The 26,554-nt window shown below is 43.4% G+C and overlaps 1 protein-coding gene across 1 annotated transcript; it reads left to right on the top strand.

Annotated features, from left to right (window-relative positions):
* Positions 1-1,662: 1,662 nt before the first annotated feature.
* LOC117900706 (protein phosphatase inhibitor 2) lies at positions 1,663-18,503 on the top strand. Its single transcript, XM_034811162.1, has 2 exons — positions 1,663-1,675; positions 17,537-18,503. The coding sequence occupies exon 2, from the start codon at positions 17,628-17,630 to the stop codon at positions 18,486-18,488; it is 861 nt and encodes a 286-aa protein (XP_034667053.1). The 5' UTR covers positions 1,663-1,675; positions 17,537-17,627; the 3' UTR covers positions 18,489-18,503.
* The last annotated feature ends 8,051 nt before the right edge of the window (positions 18,504-26,554 follow it).

The following is a 26,554-nucleotide window of genomic DNA, read 5'->3' as shown; positions in this document are numbered from 1 at the left end:
GCGGGGGAGGTTCACGGTATATGATATAGCAACACCAAAAGTGACTTTATTATAATTTTCAACTTTTGATTTACTGCATGGTCCCCTCAGTCCGCTCCTCCAAGATTCCTTGGCTGGCGGTAGCACAAAAGCCCAAACAAAATGAGGCTAATTTTTATACACACACACACACACACACACACACACACAGATACACACAAACAGCACGACAACAATAGAGAAAGAGATAGCAAGTCGTACACAATTGCAAAAGTTTTTCAACATAAGAAAGAAAAAACAACAGGAACAAGCGAAGATTTCACAGAATTACAACAATAAAAGCGAGCAATAAAATTAAGCACTGCAATATGGCGACAAAAACCACGAAAAGGAAAACCAAATCACAAATTTAAAGCTCAACTTAAACGAAGTTTGGATGCTTTAAGAGGGATTTAGGGAATGGGAAAGATTGAAGAGTTTATTCAAAAGAGATTGAAAATGGAGACAGAAGAAGCTACCGAAAATTAGGATGAGTTTTCTTGGTGGAGAAGACTGAAGAAAATATAATTATAAATTATAAAAAGGTCAAGTCCGGAAATAAACATTAAAGTACAGCTGAGTTTTCCCACCCAACAAATCTTTATTTATGCTGCATTTCTCATTTGCTGTTTAACTAAGTTAAGTTAAACTAGTTAACCATACTTAAGTTAAGCCAACTAACGCTCCTGTATACTATAATATCATAGGATACATTTTCCAACACGTCAGTCCGCAATCTGTTAAAATTTTCAAATTACTTTACACCCATTTGCCTTGAAAATTCGCCACAAAGTGTCGCACAAATTTCCATGGAACTCATTAAAGAAGCCGAACCAAGAGCGGAATCGGAGACTGAATCTGATTCGAGTCTCGAATGCGGCCAACTGTTGCTGTCGCTGTCGCTGTCGAGGTTGCTGCTGCTTTTGCTGCTGTTTCCAGTTCCATTGATGCTGAAGCTTGATGAGTATTCAGTTGAGGACATGGAATGCAGGAGTAGCAGGTCGTAGTTTGGGCCAATTATACGGTTTGTTAACACACAAAACAGGCAAAATGTAATTACATTTTCAGCTGGAGCAACGAGGAGCAACGAGAAGCGGCAGGAAGGAAGGGGCGAAGAGCGAGGTAGCGCCCGTAAAGAGATGCCGCCTTTTGAAATCCGATTTAATATTGTTAACTGTGTGCAAAACTTTGTCATTTCATTTTGCAAATTATACTAGAAAAGGGGTTCGAGGGAAATGCAGAAAGAGAGAGTAGAGACTGCGAGAGTGAGGGAAAGATGCACAGATAGAGATGGGTATACAAAGATACACGAAACAAGATATGCAGTATGCAAATGTTGAAGACGTTTGCCAAATTCAAATGCAACAGAAGGGGCAACGGTGCAATCCCCTTCACCACTGCAACACTAGTAGCACATAATGCCGCCTTAATGCCCTCCAACTAATGAGCCTACATTAGGGAAATTCGAGAACGCAGCAATTTGGAGGCACCACCTGCTGCTGCTGCTGCTGCTGTGCTGCTGAGCTGCGGCCACCGCCATTCAAAAGGCTTACCAGAGAGGGGGAGCTGGCAGACCAGACCCATTGCAGTTTGTCACGTAATTTATTAAAATGCCATACACATACACACAACGACATACATATGTATACATACATATGTGTGTGTGTGTGTAGAGGGGGCGTGACTGCACTGCGGCAGTAGGGGTAGGAGCAGCTTAGGGACAATTGGGGTAATCATCGTTATACCATCGTCATAATCAAGGCGGCCATTGTATGCGGCAGGCAGCACCTCATTGATTTGCCATTATGGAACGTGCCACAGGCAGAGCGTCAACTCTACCTTCTACCTTCTCTCTTCTCTCTTCTCTCTCTGATTCGATTTAAAGGCAGCGCGTGAATAATTCAGCATTCAATTGAAACCATGGAAATTGTCTTATTTGTGTCGCTAATCAAATTACAATCGTTTGGCAGGCTTTCACGCTTCAATTTAATAAGCATTTAATAACTGGATTTCTGGTTAGAATTTCCTTTGAAATTTAATTAGAATTTGCTGTGGCTAAGGGAGGCATAACTTGAACTGTCCGGAAGTTGTTGTTGCTTTGTTTTCTTCTGCATTCGAAAAATCTTTGTGGAATGAAGAGTTTTCACTCCACAAAACTTTCCCTTATTCACTCTTTCTCTCTGTCCCTCTCATCCCCAGAGATATCGCGAACGAGCAGAGTTCCCTTGCACTTTTGCATATTCCGTTTGGCTGTCGCCGTTCGCTCCTCCTTTTCGCCTCATTCCATTCCCTTTGTAATATTTGCACTTGGCAAGAGAAGGACTTAATGAAATTTCTGCGGCTACTCAGTGAACCAAGGCAAACAACAGAACAATGTCCGCTGGCACCATGTTCGCACTGCGGGGGCTGTGCCAGGGTGCAGCTCGACGCCAGCTTAACCCAAATTTTGGGGCACAGCCATGGAGCGGGCACAGGCAATGCGGCATGAAAAATTGTGTGTTGTGGTCAGCTGTGGCTGCGAGGGCAGTCGACCGGCTCCAAATATTGACTTAACCTGAACCAAATCAGCTCTACTATCTCTGTATTGGATGTTTTGATCTCATTATCAAAGTGGGAATGGCAGGGCTGTGCGTGTGCGTGTGTGTGTGTGTGTGTGTGTGGATGGGTCGAAAATAGATGTTAAGGATCCCAAAATTGATTTCTAACCAGGGACAGGCATCTATTGGAGTTTGTGTTTGCACTGCACTTGACACATGCTGTAGCCATGCGTGAATCTTGCTTCTAAAAACCCAACTCTGAAGAGGAAGACAAACTATTAATTGATTTTCAACACACTTCAGCGAGCACTCAAGAGGGAAAGTGAGTGGCCTGCTGCCGCACACCCAATGATGAACATTGGCAGTGCCCTGGAATGAAGGAAATAACAGTGCAGAAAAGAAGGAAAGAAACGCAAAGGGTTTTATCTTGGACGCGACTGTGGTTACCTTGAGCTTTCGTTCTGCTTTTGGGCTCTGCTTCTCGCTCTGCTTTCTGGGGTTCAGCTGTTAAGCTACAGAGAGCGAGAGATGCGTGGAGTTAGCAGAGAGCGCAACAGAGGGAGAGGGATAGACTACAAACTGCCGTTGATTATAACAAAGAGAGGAGAGCGTTAAGCTGCATCGATCGATCGATCGCCGTTTAACAGTTCGCGCTCTCTCGCTCTCTCTCTCTCTCTCAAGTCAAACGCATGTAAACAGAATTTGAATAGCGAAAGTGATGCGATATTATTTATAATTTATTTATTTACTTTATTTATGTTAGGATTTGTTAATGATAATTTGATTTTTATGTTGAGAGTGAGTAACTTCAAGGAAACTTAAATTATTTGGGCGCCTTAAACTTGCTTTGCTTTTGCTTTCTTCATGTCCCATCAATCTTTTTCTCTTACAGGGTGTATTGTGGGAAAAATTTGAGCTGATTTGCGGCATTCCAGGGGTCTGCTACTAAGTAGACCACATCACTGCCGGCGGCCCCCACGGGCCGCTGAGCCATGTCAGAGCGCGCGTGGCCAGGCCAACTGACAATGCCAGGAGCCGGGAGAGGGAGAACCAGCAGCCGAAAGCCAACAATAACAGTGAAGAACGAAATATATGTGGGAAGAGGGCAACAGGAAACAGAGGGGAAGGGGAAGGGGAAGAGAAAAGAAAAACTGAAAACGGCTGCTTTGCATGCCAGGCGATGCGCTGTGCCAATTTTTCAGTTAAAAGGCCGGAAAAAAATTGCTCAAAAGCAATGTAATAAATGCGTTTGACGGGGTAGGTGGGTGGGAAAAGATGAAGACCCATGATGGGATGCTGAAAAACGGGAGGCCAGTGTGGGTTGTTGTTATAAAGCAGAAGGCGGAGGAGGAGCAGCAGTAGGAAGAGTCACAACTGATGAACAGCCGCAGAGGAAACAGGCGAAATGAAACGACAAACACGATAGAAACAGAAACACACGCACTCCCCTTCCACTCGCAATCCACTTTTGCCTGTGGCCCATAAACGAAGAGAAAGCGAGATGTGGCAGCTTGTGGCACCTTGTTCCAGGAAAAGCTTCATGCTGCAACACCACCCTCACAGCTCTTGTCATTCGCAATGCATTTAGGACATGACGAAATAGGATGGGACACGGGAAGGGATGAGACAGCACTGGGGGCAGGTCGCTCCGAGTCTGGCTGGGGTCACCTGTGCACTGTGTGCACACACAAACATTCGCACACATTCCTCCATGCTCCTTCATTTTTATGTGACGCACTTTAAGGAGCGCATAAAAAAGTGGCCAAACCCAATCGGAATGGCAATCTCCCCTCATCCACTGCTCCAGCATACGCTCAAGATACCTGTGTTCTTGCCTATACCCTTTCGCAGGGTGTAAAAACATTTTCAAGGCGATTGCAGAGCTTATCCATGGAGCGGGAATACTCACAATTGGACATCTGTAATGCTAGAGTATTGAAAGCTTCGTTTTGCTGTACCTGTCGGGCACGCCGCATATTCTCCTGCACAGTTTGCTTTATCTTTTAGCGTTTTATGTCGCATTTGCGTACGCCAGGACCTGAACCAGGACTCCGACGCGACTCCAGGTCGTTTTATTGTAATAAATTTAAAACATTTTGCACGCTTCATACACATTTTATGAATCTTGAGAGGCAAAAGGAGAGTGAGACACAGGGCAGGCAGGAGTAAAGTGCAGCCACCTGAGCATCTTCAGAGTAGAGTGGAACAGAGAGCGAAGATATTTTATTTGGCCATTGAGACATGGTCGGGAGGTACAAGCACTCGTACAAGGCGAAACGACGAAAAGTGCAATGCAATTGGGATTTATGTAAATGCTGAAATATAAACATACTTATGTATGTTTGTTCCTATGTAAATATATCTTTATGTACGTGGATATATGAGTATTTATTCCCCAGCTCAGTGTAAAACTTTCGACATAGATTAAAAAATGTCAACGGAATTTATGCGGGAATTATGAAACACTGGCAGCAACACAGCAACAGTAACAACAGTTTCGAACACAGCTTCGAAATCTTTTATGCATATGCAAAAGTTGACATTACCCCATATGCCGCGTGCGACGGCAGCACAACTTTTCCTCACCAATTTCAATGCCACACACACACGCGCAGGCACAGGCACAGGCAGAGACAGAGACACCAACAATGCGCTTCTCCATTTTTAATAATGCTGCAAATGCATATTTTATGATCGCAAAGGAACTGCAACAAAAACAGAATAAAACAGCACAAAAAATAGGTAAATAGTGGAAAGAGAAAACCTTGTCGCAGCTGCACCGTAAATCAGCAAAAAACGCTCAGGGCCCCGCCCATTGCATTTGAATAATGGAGGAACCCAAATGAGGAACGAGGCTATTTGGTGGAAAATAAAATCCGGGTTTAAGCTTTGCGAATTGGAATGAATATATTTGTAATATGATCAAATTGAGCTGCAAACAGACCTACGTACATGCAATGATACATAAATTGATTGATTTATGAAGAGGAACCTTTGCTGAAAGGATGCACTTGCACAGAAAAGTGTGAACAAAATCAATCAAACTGCTCCATTTGTTCCCCCCTCACGTATTCAACCTCAACCTACAGAGATGTAAAGAAAATGGAAACCTTTCTAAGATCTTCTTCAATAAATATTTTCCCAAAATAGGTAGCGGAAATCCATCAAAACGAAACAATGCATAAAGCAAAATGCTCAAAATCTGAGCTGTAGCTGTAACTGCAACTTTGCTCCAGGAGCCAGAGATATTTCTGCTATTCTTCCGACTGGCAAAGCCACTTTGACTGCCACTGCCACTGACACAGCCACAGCTACTCCCACTGCCACTGCCATGGCAGTAAAATCAACAACAAAAACCGAAGCTTCATTATGAGAGTCAGAAATTGTTATGAAAATTGACTTTTTAGCCTCAGGCTAAACTAATTTTGTGCGCTCTTTCTGCCATCTCTCTCTCCCACTCCCGCTCTCTCACTCGTTTGCCTTCTGTGCGTCTTTTGTGTGTCTATTGCGCTCTCCGCTCCCTCTCCGACTGCAGTAAGTGGCATAAAAGTCAATCGGCAGCGAGTGTAGTGTACTGGTCTTTTTTCCGCTTATGCCTTTTGCTTTTCCAACCGAGTTCAGTTATTATGTCGGTCCTGGTCCTGGTCCTGGCCCTGCTCCTTCTGGTAGCTCCAATCGATGGGTAGAATCGTTATCATTTGACTGGCCATTTGCTGCTTATCAAAAGCTGATTGCAAATGCCTGCAGCCTTCCATCCCACTGTTTCTTCTGCACCCTCAGCTTCCGAATAGGGAAAATGCCTTTCTTTGGGAAAACTTATTGCACTTGATTCAGGCAACAAGACACGCCAGTCATTTTGGCTTATTGTTTTCCACTCGCATAGCTACGGGAACTCGCACTCCCCCAAATATTATTCCCAAAATCCAAAACTAGAGCGACCGAAGTCTCTCTCTGTGTTGTTTCTCCATAGCTGAAGCCTTTTCTGACTTGTTATTGCATATAAACTTTATAAATCTTTTGCTCGGTTAAACTTTTGCAATTGAGTTGTGGATACAAATTAACTCAACTTGCTGTGAAAACTTTTCCTAAATAGCAGCAGCAACAACAGTGGCAGTGGCAGTGGCAGGCAACAGTGGAAACTCCGGCCGTGAACAGTGCGGCAGCTGTGGCAGTCAACAATAACATTTACCTACAGTAAATCAAAAGTTTTTCGAGCCCATTCACAACATTTCTAGAGTGCCGGCTGTACTGGCAGTGCCTGCACCCCTCTCCCATTCTGCCCACTGTGCCACTTTCACCCTTTCATTCACACCATAGGCGGTCAAAAGTTCGTTGGGGCCTCGACCAAATATTATGTGAAAATTGTTTCTCTCAATTGTTTACTTCAAAGATAATTACGTTTAATGGAAATATCATTAGGTAGCGGTTTAAAGTGGATAATATTGTAAAAATTATTAAGTTAACCATTCATTTGTATGGGCATTGAGTGCACATTTTGTTGTCGGGTTAAACAACTAATAAAACAAAAGGTGGATGCACCTATTGCACTTATGTAGCTACTCTTAAGTTGGGACTAACGAACTATTTAATCAACTTAAATCATTCCTTTCACCAACAATAAATGCAACCAAAAGCTAATTATTACCCAAAAATGTACCAAATTTAAGCAAAGCAAACCGGGAAAATGGGACGCGGCAAACCTCTCGATCCAACTCTCTTGCTAATTTCATTCACTTAATCAATTTGCTCGGCCAGGTAGGTGACAATTAAACTGAAGGTGGGGAGGACAGCCCTGGGCGCCGAAAACGAAGCAGAAATCTAATTAGCTATTTGTCGCCTCACAACTGACTGAGGGAAATGAAATGGGAAAACAGTTTAATAAACGAGACGAGTCTGGCAGATGCCGCGGATCACTCTTGTGGATAATAATTCAGTGTCGCGTAATCACTAAGCCAAACAAACAAATCGATAAACTCCGCCCTAGAGGGCACTCTTAATTGTGGCAAGGAAATTTATGTTACTTACTCAGGCCAAGCCGAAATGTGGTAAAACAGTTCTCGGTACGCGCCGTTCCGTTTCGTTTCGGTTCGAATCCCATCAATTTTAATCGAAACTGAACCCCCAAACAGAGGCGGGAGCTAATCAAATCTAAAGATGGACACGTGCCGGACCGCACTTAATTGATTTCAATTTGGCCACTCAAAGTGCCACAAATTACAAGTGGGTGCTGGGCTTTCATAAATTTGCGTTGGAGGAGACACTTTGGACTAATTTGCGACACATTCCCGTCAAATAAAAAAAAGCGAAGGAAAAACTTTAGCACCAAAATACAAAAACAACGACAGCTGCGCCAAAAGGGAAATGACAAAAATCAGGCAGCCGCTCAAAACCAAAAGAATGGCACACAGGAAAAGAGGCACGGAAAATGGAGAAAGGAATGAAAAAAATGTTCGAGAAAAAGCGTTGAAAATTAAGTGGAAATGAATTGCTCGCTTGAATTTCAATGGAGCGTCCGGCACGTTAATGTTTACTCAAGTGGAAATCGAGTCACTCGCGATGAGTTTCAGTGTCCGCTACCATCCTGGCACCTCTCCACCCACACCAAGTCCATTTCCGTTCAAGAACTTTTCACGAAAACCACAGAAAAAAAAAAACCAAAAAGTGAAGGCACGGCTAGCGGGTCGAAGCATTTGATACCCTTGCAGAATAGAATTTTTTCAGAAACAAACAAGTATTTAAATGGTATAAAATATCCAAGTATTGCAGCTAAAAAATTGCCATTCCAATATTTACGTAAAAATGCCATTACCCTCAGTCAGAGTATAAGCACAGAATACCCAAAAATAAACCCCAAAATCCTTGAGCTAAAATTGCGCAAAGACAACCAGCGAAAAGTCAAGCAAGGGCTGTGGCGGCAAAAGCAGAATGGAAAGAAATGGAAAAAGCAGAGAAAAGCAATTTCTAACTGGCTGCACTGACTGACTGAGTGAGTGACTGAACGATGTGTTTGGCGTTTGTCATCTCAATTAGTTTGGGGTTTCTGTGTTTGTGTGTGTGTCTTTCGAAGTGGGGGAGAGAACGGACTCGTCTATCAAAGTAAATTGATATTCTTATCTAAAGAGCAGATCTCGAGAAAGTTTAGAGCTGACTCAGATGAAGCTACTCTTCTCTTATTCGCACAATCCACTGCTGCGAGAGGCAAACCAATAAGCAAACCTGCAAGTAATAAACCTTTAACCACCAAAAAAGCTACTAAACATCATGTGCGTGTGTGACCTTCATGGTACATACATATAATTATTAAGCTCATAATCCTCTCGAAACTTTTTGTATATTTTTTATGTCATGTCTAACATTTGGCTAGACTGAAAATCAGTTCCCTTCAGTTCGGACTATACGCTTAAATAATCCCCAGACGGAGTTTAATTCACAGCACACACAGCGACAGGGAAAGGGACAGGGACAGGGACAAAACCCACTTGTCAGGGCATTAAAAGCGTCTGAGCGCGAGTTGTTAAGTCTGCACATTTGTTTTGGAGTTGGCCATAACCCATAAGCCATAACCGTATTTAGCCGCAAAAATCCGGATCATGTTCAAGTTAGTTTATTACTTCATTTTTAGTAGCTGCCAATTTCAGGCGACAAACAACGGACAACAGGAGACTGTCAGGGGAACGAACGGGTGCCGATGTATACGTAGATGGCCAATGAACTCTGATCCTGGATCGTTCTACTTATGTCCAGGATATGAACTGCACTTGTTACGCACCCAACTAACCCCCACACAGCTCTTATCCCACCTCAGTGTACAGCTCCCATGCATTGTCCGGCTTTTATGGCACGTTGTAAACATTGCGCATAAACTTTGCACTAAAGTGTTGTCGTATAAATTGTATTATGGCAGCTCCCTGGATGGTCATTCCATAAGGTTACCGAGCACGAAATGGGGTTCTGGTATAAGAGGGGCTTGTTTGCTCTTTCGCCAGACAAAAGCTGTGCACCCGCCACAATAAGGAAAAAAAAGTAAAAGTTTCATCCAACCGCTCGTCCTCAAACTCGGGTTTTGTTTTACTTTTTAACTTTTTTTTCCCCCCTGTTCTTAAACAGTTGCTTACAGACAGTGCGTCTCATAAGTGACAAACGATGGCTGATATTGAAAGGGGAGAGAATTGAAGATTGTAGCCTAAACCTGTTTTAATTGGCATAAATAAACCAGCAGCAACTCCGTTTAGTTTTTCCACTTCCAGCTCTTCTGCCATAATGAAACGCACTGTTTGCATATATACAGATAGATGCACAAAGCAGTTGTTGTCCCTAGCAAGATATTTATCTGTTTTGGCTTAGCGTTGGTTTTAATTACAATTGTTGTGGCCAGCTTTTTGTTGAACTTGCCTCCAAGAGAGAGAGAGAGAGCGCTACAGAGATACACGCAAACCAAAGACTAGAGTCCGCTCGAGGCTGCTGTTTGACTACCGAAAAAACTGTTGATATTCGGCCATCTCCAGCAGTGGTTGCAGTCCGTCCGTGAGTCCGTCAGTCATGCAACCAACCAGACTGTCCGTCTGTCTGTCAGTCAGCCAGACAGAACCTTAACTACCTCCACTATCCCTCAGTTAGCTGATGCTCCGTTTCGGGGTAAGTAAATTGCATTTTCACGCCCAGATGCAACGCATTCGGCATCCAGCTCTTCGTCCTCGTCATCATTGGCACTGGACGGATGCTACGGGTCCATTTGGTTTTTATCCGCATCCTCTTTCACTTTACGTTACTTTTGCCCTTTTTCCTTTCACTCCTTCTGTTTGGACTTTCCACCTCTGCAGAGGGTATGGTAATTTTGATCAGAACTTGGCATTTGTGAACCCATCAAATAAACGATCTTTCTGTAATCCCTGTACGTGTTACTATGCAAATTATTCCACCACTTGTATGTATATGTATCAAGCTGTAATTTAGCCTGGACTATTTTTAGAAAGCAATCCAGGGGACCTATGTATAAGGAAAGGAACTCTTGGGAGGAGCTCTTGAGGAACTCCTGCAGTTCGAAGATCATACCTTGGGCTACTTACATACCCTCTATAAAACAGATTTCATCAGTACAAGTACCAAGGGTATTCGAAACTTCTGTCGACAATTCCTTTGAGATTTGTCGTTGGCGTTCTTGCTTCACTTTGATCCCCTTGTGTTGGAGGCAGACGCGTTGTCTGGTTCGTGGCAGTGAATTGGTCTAATTCGTTTTCATTTCGTGACCATTATTTCGGAGAAAGGACTGGCACAGATAGGCTGCTGGGAAGTGAAATCAAGGGACGCTGAATATGCAGAATGCATATCTAGCCCCTTCAGCCCTGCGTCTTTCTTGTTTTCCTTTGGCCAGTCAGACATTTTGCTTCTAAACTCATTTGCATGATTTTTCATTTTCTCCAGGCCCGTGCCCCATTGTCGACCGTACCCCATTGTCCACCCCCGACGTACTCCCCTCGTCTCCTTTCGTGTTCATTACACAAGCCAAAAAATAGGCATCTGAGAAGGATTCAGAGGAGTGCGTTGGCCGGACCATCGAGGCAGCTTTTGCGCTCGCTTTCGTCATTTTCAATCAAATTTTCGATTTTAGTTTCGATGGCAAATGGATAGTGTTCCTGCACCTTTATCAGTTAAGGATTCAAAAATTTCTTAATGTACATGGATAAAGAATCGTAATAGGGGCTAAATAGTGAGAGTTTCAAGGGAATAAAGATATTTAAAAAAATATGAGAAAGGAGTTGGGGATCTAAATAATATATTAAAATCCACGAACCGAGTGTGGTAGCTCAATCTACTGAACTACCAAAACATTTCAGCATTTCAGGAACCCATTGAATATTTTACCAGTGCTTAAACTATTATAATTGCTTAAAAAAACTAAGCACCATCTAAAAACTATTACTAAATCAGCAAATAATATGAGAATAAAGCGTTTAATATTTAATATTCCCATATCAAAATTACATTATAATTCAACACACTTAAATACAATATTTTGTTTGTAAATGCAATTCTTTTCTGCATTCTCGATGCTGTTGCTGTTTCATAATCCTAGTGCTAAACCCAAAAATATTTTCAATAATTGAATTGGCAAAACAATGCAAAAAGTTCCTCAAATAGCTGTACATTCAGAGCAAAATCCAGAGAGAGCGAGAGAGTGCCATTGTGTATGCCGCTGAGTCATAAATCATGGTTAACGGTTTTTTTTGCGCTATGATTCTTTGTTCTTTTTGTTCGGTTTTGCTCTTCCTACTTCGTGCCTTCATTCTGGTTTGTTGGTGTTCTATTCCCTTTTGCTGCGCCCACGGCGACTGTCAGTTTTGAAGGCCGCGCGACACGCGCCCGTATCGCAGTGTGGCGAACAGACCGTGGGGCGAAGCGGTGACAGTAGATGCTAGGGAGGGAGGTAGTGCGTGGGAATAACTGTCCCTTCTCTCTCTGCCTCGCGCTCTCTCTCTCTCTTTTTCTCTCTGCTCCCATTTGTAGTGCACCAAAGCAGTGGAGCAGCCAGAGAGGAGCAGCAGCAGAGCAGCATCTACAAATTGGCCGCATTTCCTTTTGCGTAAAGTTCGCCCTGGACCTTTGGCCAATGATGATGATGACGACGATGACTCAACGCTGAGGGGCACTGGCAATGTGATATTTTTTGTTGGTTTATGTATACTCTTCGGAAAGAGCATATAAGGGATTTACTGATAGGTTTGTTATACATTAAATTAACAGGAGTTAAGGAATAACTTACAAACAATTATTTTCTGATATGAAAACTTCCGTTTTGGTGGGCACTAAAAAACGTAACACTAATTGAAATTTGTATAGGAAGCCGATGAAATACATTGACAAACAGTTTCCCCATATGGTAGATGCTCCTCTTGCAGCTCCAACTGGGAAGGGTATCTGAAGTAAACTGCCTTGCATTTTTGTTGTTTCCCTTGCCTTCAATGCTTTTGCTGCAATTTAGGTTTTAGTTTTTGCCTGTGTGTGTGTTTGAGTGTACTTTTGTTTTTTTTTGTTTTTCCCTTTTGCTGCATTTGACATTTGGTGACTTTTGCTTGTGCGCGCGTAATTTATGTGAGTTTTGCTTCGTGAAGTTTGTTTTTGGTTCGAGGGCAGTGCAATGAAAGAGAGGCAGAGGGGAGAGTGTGGAGAAGAAAAAAAAAAACATAGAGTAGACTTGAGTATGTACTCGAACAAGTACAACTACCAACAAGTTTATACGAAAAGACAGTAGACTGTGCCACCAACAACAATAACTGTTGAAACTTTGTCGCATAAGTTTCGCTGCCTCACTTAAGTGGGTTTACTTACACAGAAATCTCTCTTTCTCGTTGTGTCTCTCTTAACTTATTGTTTTACCAACCGTTTTCCGCCGGTAAATTCGATGGCTGAAGTAAAATCTGTGAAAATGTATTAACTTATTCAAGATTAACAATTTTCTGCAAGATTTATGCAATTGTTTCCTTCCATCAGGGAGCCACAGCTACCAGTTGCAAACGCCAACAGTAGCTACCATTCCGTCGGTTAAAAACATATCGTGTAAGCGAGGCTTAAGTGTATCAACATCTTTGTCCTTGTCTGCCGCACAATCAGCTCAGTGTTTGTTTGCTGTGTTCTCTGCTTGTTGTTTGTTCGTGTTTGTGTTTGTTTGTCCGTTGTCTTTGTGTTTGCTACATGGACAAACAGTTGGCGGTGCAGCGAAGGGAGCCCATGTAATTCATATTCATTAGCTGCTCCATTGTGTCATTGTCATGAAATGGTAATTCCACCGAGAATTTGCTAATAATTAAGTGTTCTAGAGAAACACTGCAGCAAACTGTGGAATGAGCAGCGAAGGGAGCAGTGGAAAGAGCAGTCCAAGTCCAAGCTGCAGCAATATTGTCAACAGCTGCTGCGCCACAAAAAGGTGATGAAATATTAAGGAATTACTCATGGATCTGGTCTGAAAATGTGAAAATATAACAAATTAGAGGTTTAAGCGGTGGGTTATAAAAGTTTTAATTGAGAGCCATGGCAGAATAGTCTGAAAATACGGTAATTCATAGTATATACTTATACCAGTATTATAGACTTTATAAATCTCTATATGTAGATCCCGAAGCCAGTCAACCAATCCTTCAAAGAGCAAAGTTAACGGGTGGCATGGGAAAAATTGGTGGCACAGTAAAGCACGTTTGGATTTTTCAATTTTTTTGTTGTGTTTTATGAACCAGCTAACTCAATTAAAATTTTTGCAATATACTCCGTCAAACGCTGTCAGCTGCTCTGCGGTTGTTTACTCCATTTTAATTGAATTTCCGTTTAGCTGCAAGTGCCTTCCATGTCAACAACAACAACTGCAGCATAAAACGGGTACAAATTGGCGAAAATCTAATTAAATTAGCTGGGAAGAGGTAAATACGTGGACTCGGGGAAGTAAATGTCAATGCTTCAGAGCGATTTGACGATATGTTATTGGATTTGTATGGAGCGAGAAAGTTTCTGTGAAAAATACACTAACAGTTGATAAGTATTTGAATATAAATTATGTGTAACAGGAACAGAGGTATCGCCCTTTGAAAACCTTTCTTAATCGCAATGTGTGTATGTAGTTTTGAGGAGAATTAAGCAAAGAAGAGAATTTAATTAAAGGTGATGCAAGCCCCTCCATTACGCGCACCCTTTTAAAGGAAAATCTTTAAAATTGCAATAAATAAAAACTCGAAGCAAATGAAAGATTCTCTAACTTACATATCGTAGTATAATGTAGGGTATAATAATCAAACACCCACACAAACACCCAACGAGGTGTGCAAGTATCATAGAGGGGAAGGAGTGTGTAGGAGACGAATCGAAGCAGCAGGACGGCTGCCAACTTTATTTAACTGTTTGCCAAGCTGTCAAGCGCTAGCTAACTGCCAACACACACTCCCACGCGGGCACACACACACACAGAAACACACAACAGGCTTCCAGGTGATCCTGGTATTGGTTTCGGTTTTGGCTAGTGGTTTGTTGGGGGGCGGGTAAAGGTAAAGCACGTGGGGTGCAGAAGCAGATAGAGACTAACGGGAACAGCGGATGGGTGGCAGTGCAAAGCCAAAAAGGAAACGCGGTACATTTGCGCTCAACGTGTTTGCCTTTTGGAACGTTTCACGCTTCGATTGCAGTGCAGGCAAAGGCAGCAAAGCAACGGCACACACAGGGAGCTGGTGATGCACTAAGGTGGAGGATAGGGGATGTAAGCTTTTTGGGATCCGCAGCTTTTGATACCCTAGCATATAAGCAAATTAAACTGCACGGTGAGAACTGTGAACTAATCGGTGCAACGCAAGAGAGGTTAGAAAATGGGATCGATCAAGAAAATATAACCAAAATATGCAGCATCGAAAATGATATACTGCAAAGCTCTTTCCCAAGTATTAATATCCATTTCACGGCTACAAAATAACGAAAGAGAGAAAGAGAACCTTCGCTTTAATCTTACTGCCAAGAAAGAGAGAGAAAACGGAGGGGCGGTATACAAAAAAAAACCAACAAACTGCAAACCAACATCAAGCATATCCCCCCGTGCTCTCTCTCTCTGTGTGTGTGTGTGTGTGTGTCTGTGGTATTGCAAAAATTAAATTTTAAATATTTATAAACTACAGCCTGTACAGTGGGAGTACAGTGGGCGGAGCAAGCGATGGGAAAGCGATAGTGCGGGTGGGGTGGCGGCGCCTCGTAGGCAAGCAGCCGGCTCCAATAAAAGGAATTTGCAATTGGTCTGATTGGCTTTTAATCGCAGCAGACAGTTTTTTAATAAATATGCATAACCGTTTGCCATTCCAATTTGAATTGGAATACAGTGAAGGCTTTCGTGGAAGGACTTCCAAGGTGAAACTTTTCTGCAATGGGAAGGCTCTGCGGGGAAGGAAACCCAATGAAACCTCTGGTACAACCAAATCGACATAAGAATTTTCCACCTTACAATCAAATCCGCCTGTGGATAATTTACTGTACTTTGCATTAATGATCCCTCAAGCGGTCTCTTCTGATTCATTCATTCATTCCCAGGGCCATAGTAAGTACGTCTGCCAGAGAGTTGGTCGAAGAAATAAATACAAATTTTCCGCTTAAGAGAAATATCCATCAGCAGCGCTTCAACTGTTCCCCCCCCCACCATGTGTGCCACACCCCCACTCATTGGAGCGGGAGGTGGTGCAACTTCTTACGGAAACGGATGCTACACAGCATAGCGGAAGACGAGAGCCGAAAGAATCAAGAGAAATTTATGATTTTGCCATAAAATCCTGTTGATATGTGTTCCCCGGGCAAGGAAGCGCCCTGCTCCGTGCTCCCTGCTCTCTGCATCGCATTTCCCACCCATTCTCTTCCTCAATTCACTCACCTCACAGCTGTTACTTATGCGCATATGAAGCACGTATGTAGCAGACACACAGAGAAACGCATTGCACACATCCTGCCTGCCCGCTGCACATTGTTGCAATTGATGCTGCCGAAGCTGAAGCTGGAACCAGAGCCAGAGCCGCGTCCTGAGTCTGGGTTCCCCATAAGAAATGCAATCGGGCAAACGGCAATTCCGTAAATCGAAGGAGAAATTTGTAGCCGCATCAACATCCCGGCTGCTCCGCACTGCATCGTCGTAGGCAGGCAATCAAACATGGCTGCGATACAGGAACGGAACTCCGACTACCGAAACAGTTGTTGACTGTTTTCTGGCATCGATCTCATCCTCCTATCATCATCATCATCATCACCAGCATCACCAGCATCATCATCATCATCATCATCACCCTCCACAAGAACTCGTCGTCATCGTCACTTTTATGGTGCTGTTTTGTCGCATCGACCGAGCTTATAAGCAGCCGCCGCTCGTCATATGCATGCCGGAATCACTGGGATGCTCATGTACACTGAGAGAACAGGGCTAGACAGGGCTAAAGATAGTTTAGGTATATGACTGCATAAAGAAATGCTAATTTGATTGAATTAACTGAAGATCTTTGAAAAAAGAAAACTTTTTTAGTCCCCAACCAACCAAGAGTCAGCCATTTCGTTTGAGTGATTTATCTGCTAATTTATTCAAATATTTTCATAAACTTATCTAACGTTCTTTCCAGTGCATGGGCTCGCATGAACAGTCTGTGCCAAAAGGCTTGTTTATTTGCTGGCAAAATTGTGAAATAATGTGCTGCAATCAATTCGCAATACATGCACTCCGATCCCGTTTCGTCCCCGTCCTCTTTCCGTGGCAGTCAGGCGCGGCAACGTTTGTGCAAAGGCAGCGGGTAAAAAAGTTGTGTGCAGTGAAGTGTTTTGAAGTGGCAGCTGCCACAGACCGAACTGCAACTGCAACTGCAACGCAGCTCCCACTGGCCCACTCGCCCCGCTCTCTTCCGCTGTCAGAGGTAGCATGTTTGTGATGAATATGTTTACATCAATAACAAAAACTCCGGTTCAGAGCATCAATAATGAAGCGTTGCTCTGACTCCACTCCGCTCCAATATGCCCGGGACTCCTCTTCACCGATTGGATCTTCTTTGCCATCCATATGCCCATCCCCCAGTCAGGACACGTCAAAATGAGTTTACTTTGTGGTCTGATGGCTGCGATTGCAAACAGCTCATGGAGTATGAAGCATCGAGGATGAGAGTACACGGCGTGCTTGACATCCTCTAGCCAAACAACAAGGATTATGCAGAGACTGCAATAAAGCAACGACGAGTCCTTGGCAATTTGAAAGTGATTCTGTCTTCTTTTGTGCCATGCATTGGGGATTTGCTGTTATCTGTTTAGTGGTGCAGGCAAGAGCGAATCGGTTTTTAATTTTTAAAATTTAATGTGCAGGGGATGGACTCCCATGGGAAAGCAGTTCCACTCGGGAATGGCAATTTATTAATTCCCAAAATGTTGAGAAAAGAGCAACCTTTTTAACCTGCCATCTTTCAGAACTTATTTTAGTCACTCGTAAATATCATTCGTAGAGAATATCAACAACACACACGTCTAACTTTTGGATAAAGTTCACAATTTATTCACACAATTTATTTTTACAAGCGATATAAACACGTTCTCATGGATCCAATAAACTCTGATGATGTGAAGGGCATCCTGAAGGGTGGCAGCAGCGGGGTGCAGCAGCAAGCGGGCCAAAAGACGGCCAAGTTCGATGAGCTAAATGTGCTGCAGACCTTCCATCCCGTGGGCAAGGACTACGGGCACATGATCATTGATGAGCCGAAGACCCCGTTCGTGTTTGAGGATGACTTGCCAAAGGAGCTGGACACAGCTGAGTTGATAGAGAAGCTGCGCATCACCTCACAGTCGGAGACGCCTTCCTTTGGCATGGAGCAGGACTCTGATGACTCGTCGGCTGACGAAGACTTCCCCGAGTCCGTGGAGGAGAAGGTGCGCCGCCTGGAGTTCGAGCGTCGCCGCAAGCTGCACTACGGCAAGGAGTATCTATCGGTGCCGCTGGCCCGTCGCCTCATTGCCGAGGAGTTCGCTGACATGAGCACCTCAGAGCCGAGCTACGAGTCCGAGAAGAGTTCTTGCTTCCCTGAAACCTGCCCCCAGTCGGACACCGCCCTGCTGGATGAACACAGCTCGCATACCCTGTCGCATACCCTGTCGCATACACTGTCACATAACCAGTCCGCTTCCGAGGACGGCGGCTCGAACATCATCGAGCCGGAGCCTGGCTTTGATCCCAGCCACCCCTGCTATCAGCGGCTGTCGGCCGAAGCCAACAACCCACGCACTGTCGACACCCAAGAGGCCCTCCGCCTGGCCTCGCTCGGCTACATGCGCAGCATGCCCTCGATGTTCGGACGCGAAGAATATTCGGGTAGCAAGCCTGTCCGTGTGCCAAGTTCCTCTGTCGTGGCTGTTATGCCGCAAAAGGACAAGAAGGACGCGGCCCCAAGCCAAGATTAAAAGAATTTCAATCATTGCTTGGCTCTTTGCTTGATTTGTTTAAATTATTCTGTTATTTTCAAAAATTAATCATCAGTATGTAAAATCAGTTTGAAGTTTTCTCTGATTATTCTAACAGCGCTAGCGGGGCGGCAACACTGTTAACAGCCCAGCGTAACAGTCAGCTGCCGCTCTCCGCTAACAGCCAGTGGGGCACCCGTTTACAGTGCAGTTAGCGCACCCGTTTACAGTGCTGTTAGCGCATCCGACAGCGCTTTGAGAGCAAGCGTTGAACCATGGATGTTGAACGTAAGTCAATGATGACTCAAATAGTTCATGGAAAAGTATTTACTGTACCACTCCCGCACATTAGAGATGTTCCCCTTTCTAGGATATTTTCAACCCATCAACGGAAAAGTCTTGCTTTTGCTCAGAATCTCCCCCAAATAAGCGGCTTATGTCGATGAGAAGCAGGAGAAATACCTTGTGACGGGCTAATTGTTGTGATGCTGATATGATTAGACGACCACCTCTACGCCCACTGGCAGGCACTTCCCGTCCAAGTTCATTTGGCTGGCAGAATATTTAATTACGCCTTGACCTGCCTGTAATTACCATTAGCCAGATAGATAGATAGGCAGATACAGGGAGACGACACTAACGATGCCACTTGGCCAAAGTTTGTCTAATAACTTATTTCGGCATTTTGTTTTGTAATTGAAAATTCGTTTTGGCAGGCTGAAGCCCAGTGGAGTTTTCCTTCCGGCCAATCGCTATCGTCGGGCCATTGTTTTGAAGCAAATTCATTTTGATTTACTCGCATTGCCTCGCATTGCCATCTCGGATTCCTGGAATCAGATTGCCGGCATTTACGGTAATGCCTGGGATATTACACCTGAAAATCATTTGAAATAATTATGCAAAACGTTTAATGCATCCATATAATTTTATTATTATTCAGCTTTGGCCAATTCATTTGCAAATGAAAGAACAACACAAACCAGGACCAGGGATTGTAGAGCGATGTGCGGAGAGTGTCATGAATATTTATAGGGGTAATGTTATCATTGAATAGATTTCAATTAGATTTATTTGCGAACACTTCCGTGTGGAATTGAATTGACAAAGTTGAGAAATGTTGCTGTAGGAAATTGACCTTGGTTTAAGACAACAAAAGTAAAAGAAAAGTATAACAAAGTCAGTTCAAATGTGTAAACAAAATGAATATAGAATTAATTTGCGAATGGAAATAAGTTAAAGGGGTTATTTATCACAAGATATGCAAGTAGTAGGCAAAGGAAACACCAAACACTGATGCATATTTCCCAAAAACCTTGGATTCGAGTCCAATATATGAGGCATAATATGGCAAAATGAATATCGAGTTGGTTGCTTAATAATTGCATATACGTTTGACAAGGCTTTTAAATGCATTTAACTCGAAAAACACTTAAAATGGTAAACAACATGGAGCCCACTTAACCCAAGGAATGCATGGCGGAAAGCCTTTAATGCGAACTTGCCATTTGGCCAGCAACGATGGGCGAAAGGAAATTTAAGTTGGCTCCAATTGATGGGCCAGACAACGCATACGCAAACGCAAAACCCGACCTCGAACATGGAAAAGCCGCAGCATCTTTGTCCCCATCTCATCTGGGTCTCCGGCATCCATCTCCGGCTCCGGCTCCGGCTCCGGGTCTGTCTCCTGCTACGCTTCCGTTTTCTCCGTCTCCGTAACAATTGCCGTGTACATTTCATTAAGTGCATAAGCCCGTCCGGCTGTCAGCGCTTCTCCTTCTGCTCTCCTGCCCCTCTGCTCCCGCTCCACCAACTTTTCTGCTGTTCGTGTGGAGCGTTTTTAAGCCGGAAAATTATTTTTAATGCTATTTACAGGCACAAGTGAAAATGCAAGCGCAAATAAAGGCCGCCAGCAGTCACGAACTGGCCAACAACTTAACTGGCATAAATGCCGGCTGTCCAGAAAAGAACAACAATACAGCCAGAAAAAAAGGAATGGCCTGAGAATCGAAGGGCTACACGTGCTGCACTTGAGGATAGCAGCCAAAGGATACCCATCATGTGCATTGCTACAGTAGATTGCAGGAAATATGTACATAGATTTAGTCAGCAACTACCAAGTTAACACACCCCAAGGAATTATTAAAGAACAGTTGGTTGGAGTGACTGGAAGGTTGATTCTGTTCTCCGAAAAGTTATCCCACGTATTATCCCCTGCCTGTTATATCATCTCCCATGAACACGGGGTAATAAAACAAAGGAAGACGAAGAAGGGCAACAATACGAACAAGACAAAGGCGGCGCATAAGAAAAGCTTTAAAGCTTGGTGCATACTTTCGGGGCTAGGGCTGTCCTGTGCTGGACCTCAACCTGAACGCGTGTCACTAAAAAGAGTTGGTCTAAATATTTGCCAAGGAATTTCCGCTATTTGCGATGGCATTTCGTGTGGCATGCAGCACCAGCTTGCAGCTCCGGCTACCGCACCAGCTCCTGTTGCAGCTCCGGGCCATGTCTGCGGCACGGCACGCAAGGCAGGACCGGTGGGAGACAGCAGCGGGTTAAGCGTGTGCCGGGCCACTTGAGTTGCATTTGCTTCGTGTGGCATCAATTTTCATTTTGATAAATTATAAAATGCCCAAGCAATGGCGCAGCACAGAACACAGCCTCATCCCATATACCCCTCGCCGGCAGACAGCTAAATGGATTGCCTTGCCTTGCCTGGCCAGCGTTAACCCATTGAGCAGCCTGGGGATCGACAAGGCGCCAACAAAGAGCTTAGATGGCAAAATGAATGAGAAAAGTGATACAGGAAGGTTCTTGTCGTTGTGGAGAGCTTCATAGAGAATTGATTGTTAGATCAATCATAGTGCGTGGAACCGTTTTTAAAACACTTTTAAGCCGTTTAGCAGAGTTGGTAGGACGAAGCTTAAGATTCGACTTTGATCGTTTGTCGTTATAGGAGAATGAAGTTTTTATAATTGGCTTAATAAATGTCTCATCTATGCATAATCTTTTAACTTAAATCTCAATGGGTTAACGTTCCTATCAGTGCATGGACTGAGCATCACTAAGAGGAGAAGCATAAAGGGGTTAGAAGAGTGTGTCAGCCCATCAGCATCATTAGGAGTTGGTCAGCGAGTCGGGTCCCCTCAGTACCATCCACAGTCCAGCTCCCCTGCTAAATTCTCCAACTCCAGCGTCATGTAAATGCAATGTTGCAAGTGTGGCAAGCAAGTGACATTGTTTAATTGATTGCCACTCGTCTGGGGGTTTTCCGTGCACCCAGCTCGTGTATGCTCCCTGTGGACTGGATGGAAAAGCTAATAAAGATTTATGTAGTTTTAAGTTTGTTGATTTTCCGGAGTGTCGCTGGCGGTCCAGGTCCAGGTCCAAGTACCACGGCAGTCCACGGCACCTGGTTAAACAATGCCTTGGTGGTGGGTCAGGTATGGCGAGGTCAGGGGTCAGGGTCACGCACAGGTCACCCCTTTTTTTCGGTTAGCTGACTCTCGCCTAAACAAATATGAAAATGCACGCAGGACAAAATCGAGCACGTAGCCAGGATAAGGCTCAGGCAAAGTCGCTATCTGGCCTCTCCTTTCGACTCTTTCTATGTTTGTGTTTATTTGTAATCAATTAACGGATAAGGTAATCTATTAGAGAGCCAGCTGTCCCCGTTGCAGGACAAAGTATCAGGACCAACACCAAATCCAGTGGCGTGACTTGTTTGGTTAATTCACGGCAGCTGAAGAAAGTTCCTGTCCCCTCTCCACTCCTTTCCTGTCTCTGTGGAAAATAATTTCCAATTGCAGCACGCATGAATATTTAAATGTTTCGGCATAAATTATGGGAAATTGATTGGAAACTATAAATATTTAGTAGAGAAAGGGGGGTTGAGGTTCAAGGGGCATAATCGGATGAATATAAATTCAAAGAACTGAAATGATTTTAGCATCGAATATTTTAATTACTATTTCGAGATTGGAATCGCTTGCAATAGAAATATTAAAAAAACATTCAGTCAATTTTGTTCACTTATTAATTACCCTCTGATGAGTGGCTGTTTAAAGGCATTCGGATTGAAGAACTAGAACTAAAGACTGTGTGCAATAACTGTGTGAGTGCTATGTCAAGACTAACTGTTAAGTGCAGGCGGGCCGCGTTGCCCGTGCCCGAATGAGAGAGAGCGTGCGAGAGAGCGACAGATCGAGAGAGTATTAGCGACAGCGAAGCAAAGAAAGAAAGGTGCGAGATGAAGACGCAAGATAACGGCTGACCTAATGCAAGCGAGAACGCGACAGAGATCGAGAGAGTAACAGATTCAAGAAAAGAACGGGAGAACTGCATAGGCAGAGCTCATGCATGTTCGTGCATGTTCATGGGAGTACAGTGGGCAGCGCAAATGAAGAACAATAATTAGGATTTACTTAGCTGCTGCACCAGTGACTATAATCTATAATCTTTAAGCAAGAACTGTTCTTCGGTGTTTTTTCGACTAACAAAGTTTGACTTGTATTTGTTAAATAACCATAGTTATATGTATAAATGTGTACATATAATCATACATACTTAATGTGCTTCCCCAAACTGTCAACTGCCTACTTAGCGCAAATGATATTTCCTTTGCCGCAGTGTCCACAATTTATAACGAATGAAACAAAGTTTTCTCGCACCACACTCCCCACTGCCGACTGTCTCTCCCCGTCTCGAGAAGCCTTTCCTGTCTGTTTGGATAGTGGCAGCGATAGTACGAGTGGGCAGCGGCAGAGGGTGCGGAGGGTACGTTAGGTGGCTGCATCTTTATGCGCATATGTAAACATTTCCTGGCTACAAGAAGTGCAAAAATCCCATGGCTAAACTACTTTGGCTTAACACGGCCTCAACTTTTTGAACAGTTGCGAAAGTTTTGCAACCCCAGTAGATACACAGAGAGCATATACATACATACATACATTGTACATGCATACGAGTATATGTGTAGATGTGTATCTAAGTATCTAAAATGGTGTTATAATTCACAACTTGTAGCGGAACTGGGAGCGGGAAAACTTTCACTTGACGGAATGCAGAAATTAAATTAACAAACTCAAGCCATAAACAATGTTGGACATTTAAATAATGTTGCGAAAAATATTTTCTCAGGATTTTATGTGCTCTAAATACATTAATGAATGTATTCAGAGTGTGCGATAAAGAGTCACATCAAGTTAGTAATTTAATTTCAACAAATTGGCAATTTTCCAGTCACTTGTTAGCGTTGACGGCTTGAAGAGGATTGCATCGATTTTATAATCGCTTTTAACTTCTCATAATCGAATCGTTTTTTTTACCATCGCGGCTTATGTATTTGTTCGTACCCATAGTCAGGGTATATTTAACTTTGGATCGATTGCCATGTGTAATATAGAAAAACAGCTCGGCTTTTGTTTTGTCGATTGTGTGAAACGTCGATACCAATTCCCGGGGGTGCCAGCAATGCAATGGAAATGGCAGACAGAGTCCTTTGAAAGTGGATACGGGATGAAAGGGATGGAGAGGTGGAGATCGAAAAGTGTTTGCCCAACAAAGCAATACGGACAAACACAACAAAAAGTTGAATGAAAATACTTTCATTTTGCCATTATTCTACAATATTTGAATTTCACTTCAGCACAAACCATTGACTGACTGACCGGAGCAGGCCATAGATTGGATTTGTTTTTTTAATTTTTCCCCACTCTTCCACTCTCCTCTTATTTTGTGAACTACTCTTCCAGCTGGGCAGGAATTTTGCAAACCAAAATTCCTGGCAGGCAGGACAACGTTTGTTTGCACAGCTCTTCTATGGAATCCCACTGAGCACAAAAAAGGCAAATTATATACATAGAGAGAGGGGGTGTTGGATGGATGTATTATGTAGACAAACCTGGCCATACATATGAGTGGCAATAATTTAAAGTACGAGTTTTTCCTGTCTGTTTGGCATTAAATTTATGCGCGAAACGCTAAAATAAATATACACGAAAATTATTTGTTTTTAGCTGACAAAAGGTTATTGGACCAAAACATTTTCATTGATTTTATGGCGTTAAAAATTCAATTTTTGCCTGACAATCGACCATCTATCAGCATTTTATCCCTCTTTTTCATACGCGGCTTTTTTGGGCACAAATTAAATTTTTGATGGCGGGGAAATGCCAAAAAATGGCACATAATTTAAAGCACCCAATCTTTTTATACTCGCATATATTCTACACAATATTTATCCAAATTTGAATAAGAACTGCACATCTTGATTCTGGGATAGTGCACTTTAAAAATCGTCGTCAATTTTATCCCATTTTGCCATTCCACTACAAGCCACAGTCGTTCACTCACCTACGAGAGCAAAATTTGATTGAATTTCCGGCAATTTTTGGCACCCAGAAAACATGAAGAGCAAAAATCTGAAACTAAAAAAAAACTAAAACCAGAAGCAGAACTCACTACCACAGCGCCACAAGCGGGTCCTCATCCTGCCTGTCCGGCGAAGAGACTTAACAGCTCTGCAGCTGTCCGTCTGTTGGAGTGAGGTTCCATCTGCGTGTGTGTGTGAGGTTGTGTGTGTGTGTTTGTGTGTCGTTTAGATTTAGTGCCGCTTGTTACGCTTTGATGTCATGTCATTTATAAGCGCCGCAGCGCCCAGCACCAGCAACAGCACCAGCAGCAGCTCCGAGGCTGACCTGACCCCCAAACGCTCCATTTATCCAAAGCCCAACCCGAAACACCCCACAACGCTGCGTGCCGTGTGATGCCTCAGCGCAACAAAATGCAAACTGACATTTTAGCATGGGAACAACTTTAGAAAACTTAACATGACAGACCACGACAATGACGTTGACGAGCGTCACGAATGCGAAATGCGCAAAAACTTAAAGCGAGGCGAGAAGGCAAAAGCTCAAAGCTTAAAGCAAACGTCACGTGCTGGAGCTCCAATCCCTTTCCCTCCCCCCCCATACTCCTATATATAAAATGGCAGACCAGCTGAGTAATTTACGCACAATAATCCGCATCGCTGAACTCTTCTTCCTTCGCTGGCCAGATGATTGATGTATGGACGTGTTAATTAGGTCCACTCGTGCCGCATTTACACTCCAGCCAGAAAAACCAGAGGCAGTAGAACACGAGGAATAGCCAGTAGGAAAATTAAAAACGACATTCAGACTATATGATACCCGCTTTTGGGCATGGTAGAAAGGGTACAAGGGAACTCACAGCAGGAGCCAACCAATGAATTTGCAGATATTTCGTTGGATTTAGAGAGGCATTTTATTGTTGATAATTCTCCCTGTTTTCTCTATAAAATCTACATGAGTCCATGCTGCCTGTTACATACTCCTAGTGGAACACAATAAACCCTTGTTCTCGACAAGTGCTAGGTATAATTAAAGTGGGCGAAAGCGAAAGCAATAAAAATCTAAGCAAACGAGAAAGAAACTTTTGAAGAATTGATTGATTTCTCCGGCACAAGCACATTAATCAGGGCAACAAAAATGCTGATTTGATTGAAGTCACAGCAGAAGCAGGGCAAAGTTTTTTTTGTTGTTGCCAAAAGCTTTTGATTACCAGTTAACCAGTGTTGGACAAGCACTTTTTGTTGGACCCAACTACTGGCAAATTCAATTTATTTCAAGTTCTGCTCGACAAACACATACAGAAAGCAAAAGGGAGAACATTGCAAGAGGCGAAAAAATGCAAAAGTGGAAGAAGCAATGGGCAAAGGCGAAGAGAGGTTGAGGCAGAGGCTGAGGCAGAGGCAGAGGCAGAAAATGTGCAAGCTGTTCACTAAATCAAAAACAGATTTCGGTAACAAATTCGTTATGCACGTGACATGTCCAAACAATGCATGTGAGTGGCGGTGGTGTGTGTGTTGTGTGTGTGTGTGGTCGCCTAAAAGAAAATTTGAATAAGTGAATTTAAAAAGCGTTGGCGGCGACGGCGACAAACCTCCAACAAAAGTCAAACAACAACAAGCAAAGTACGGGAAAAAATAAGTACAGTAGCTACAAAAATAATGTACAGACTATAAGATACCTCGCTTGAAGCATTGA

Source organism: Drosophila subobscura, chromosome U, assembly GCF_008121235.1.
Source record: "Drosophila subobscura isolate 14011-0131.10 chromosome U, UCBerk_Dsub_1.0, whole genome shotgun sequence".
NCBI lineage: Eukaryota > Metazoa > Arthropoda > Insecta > Diptera > Drosophilidae > Drosophila > Drosophila subobscura.
This window is presented reverse-complemented; position numbering and strand designations above follow the sequence as displayed.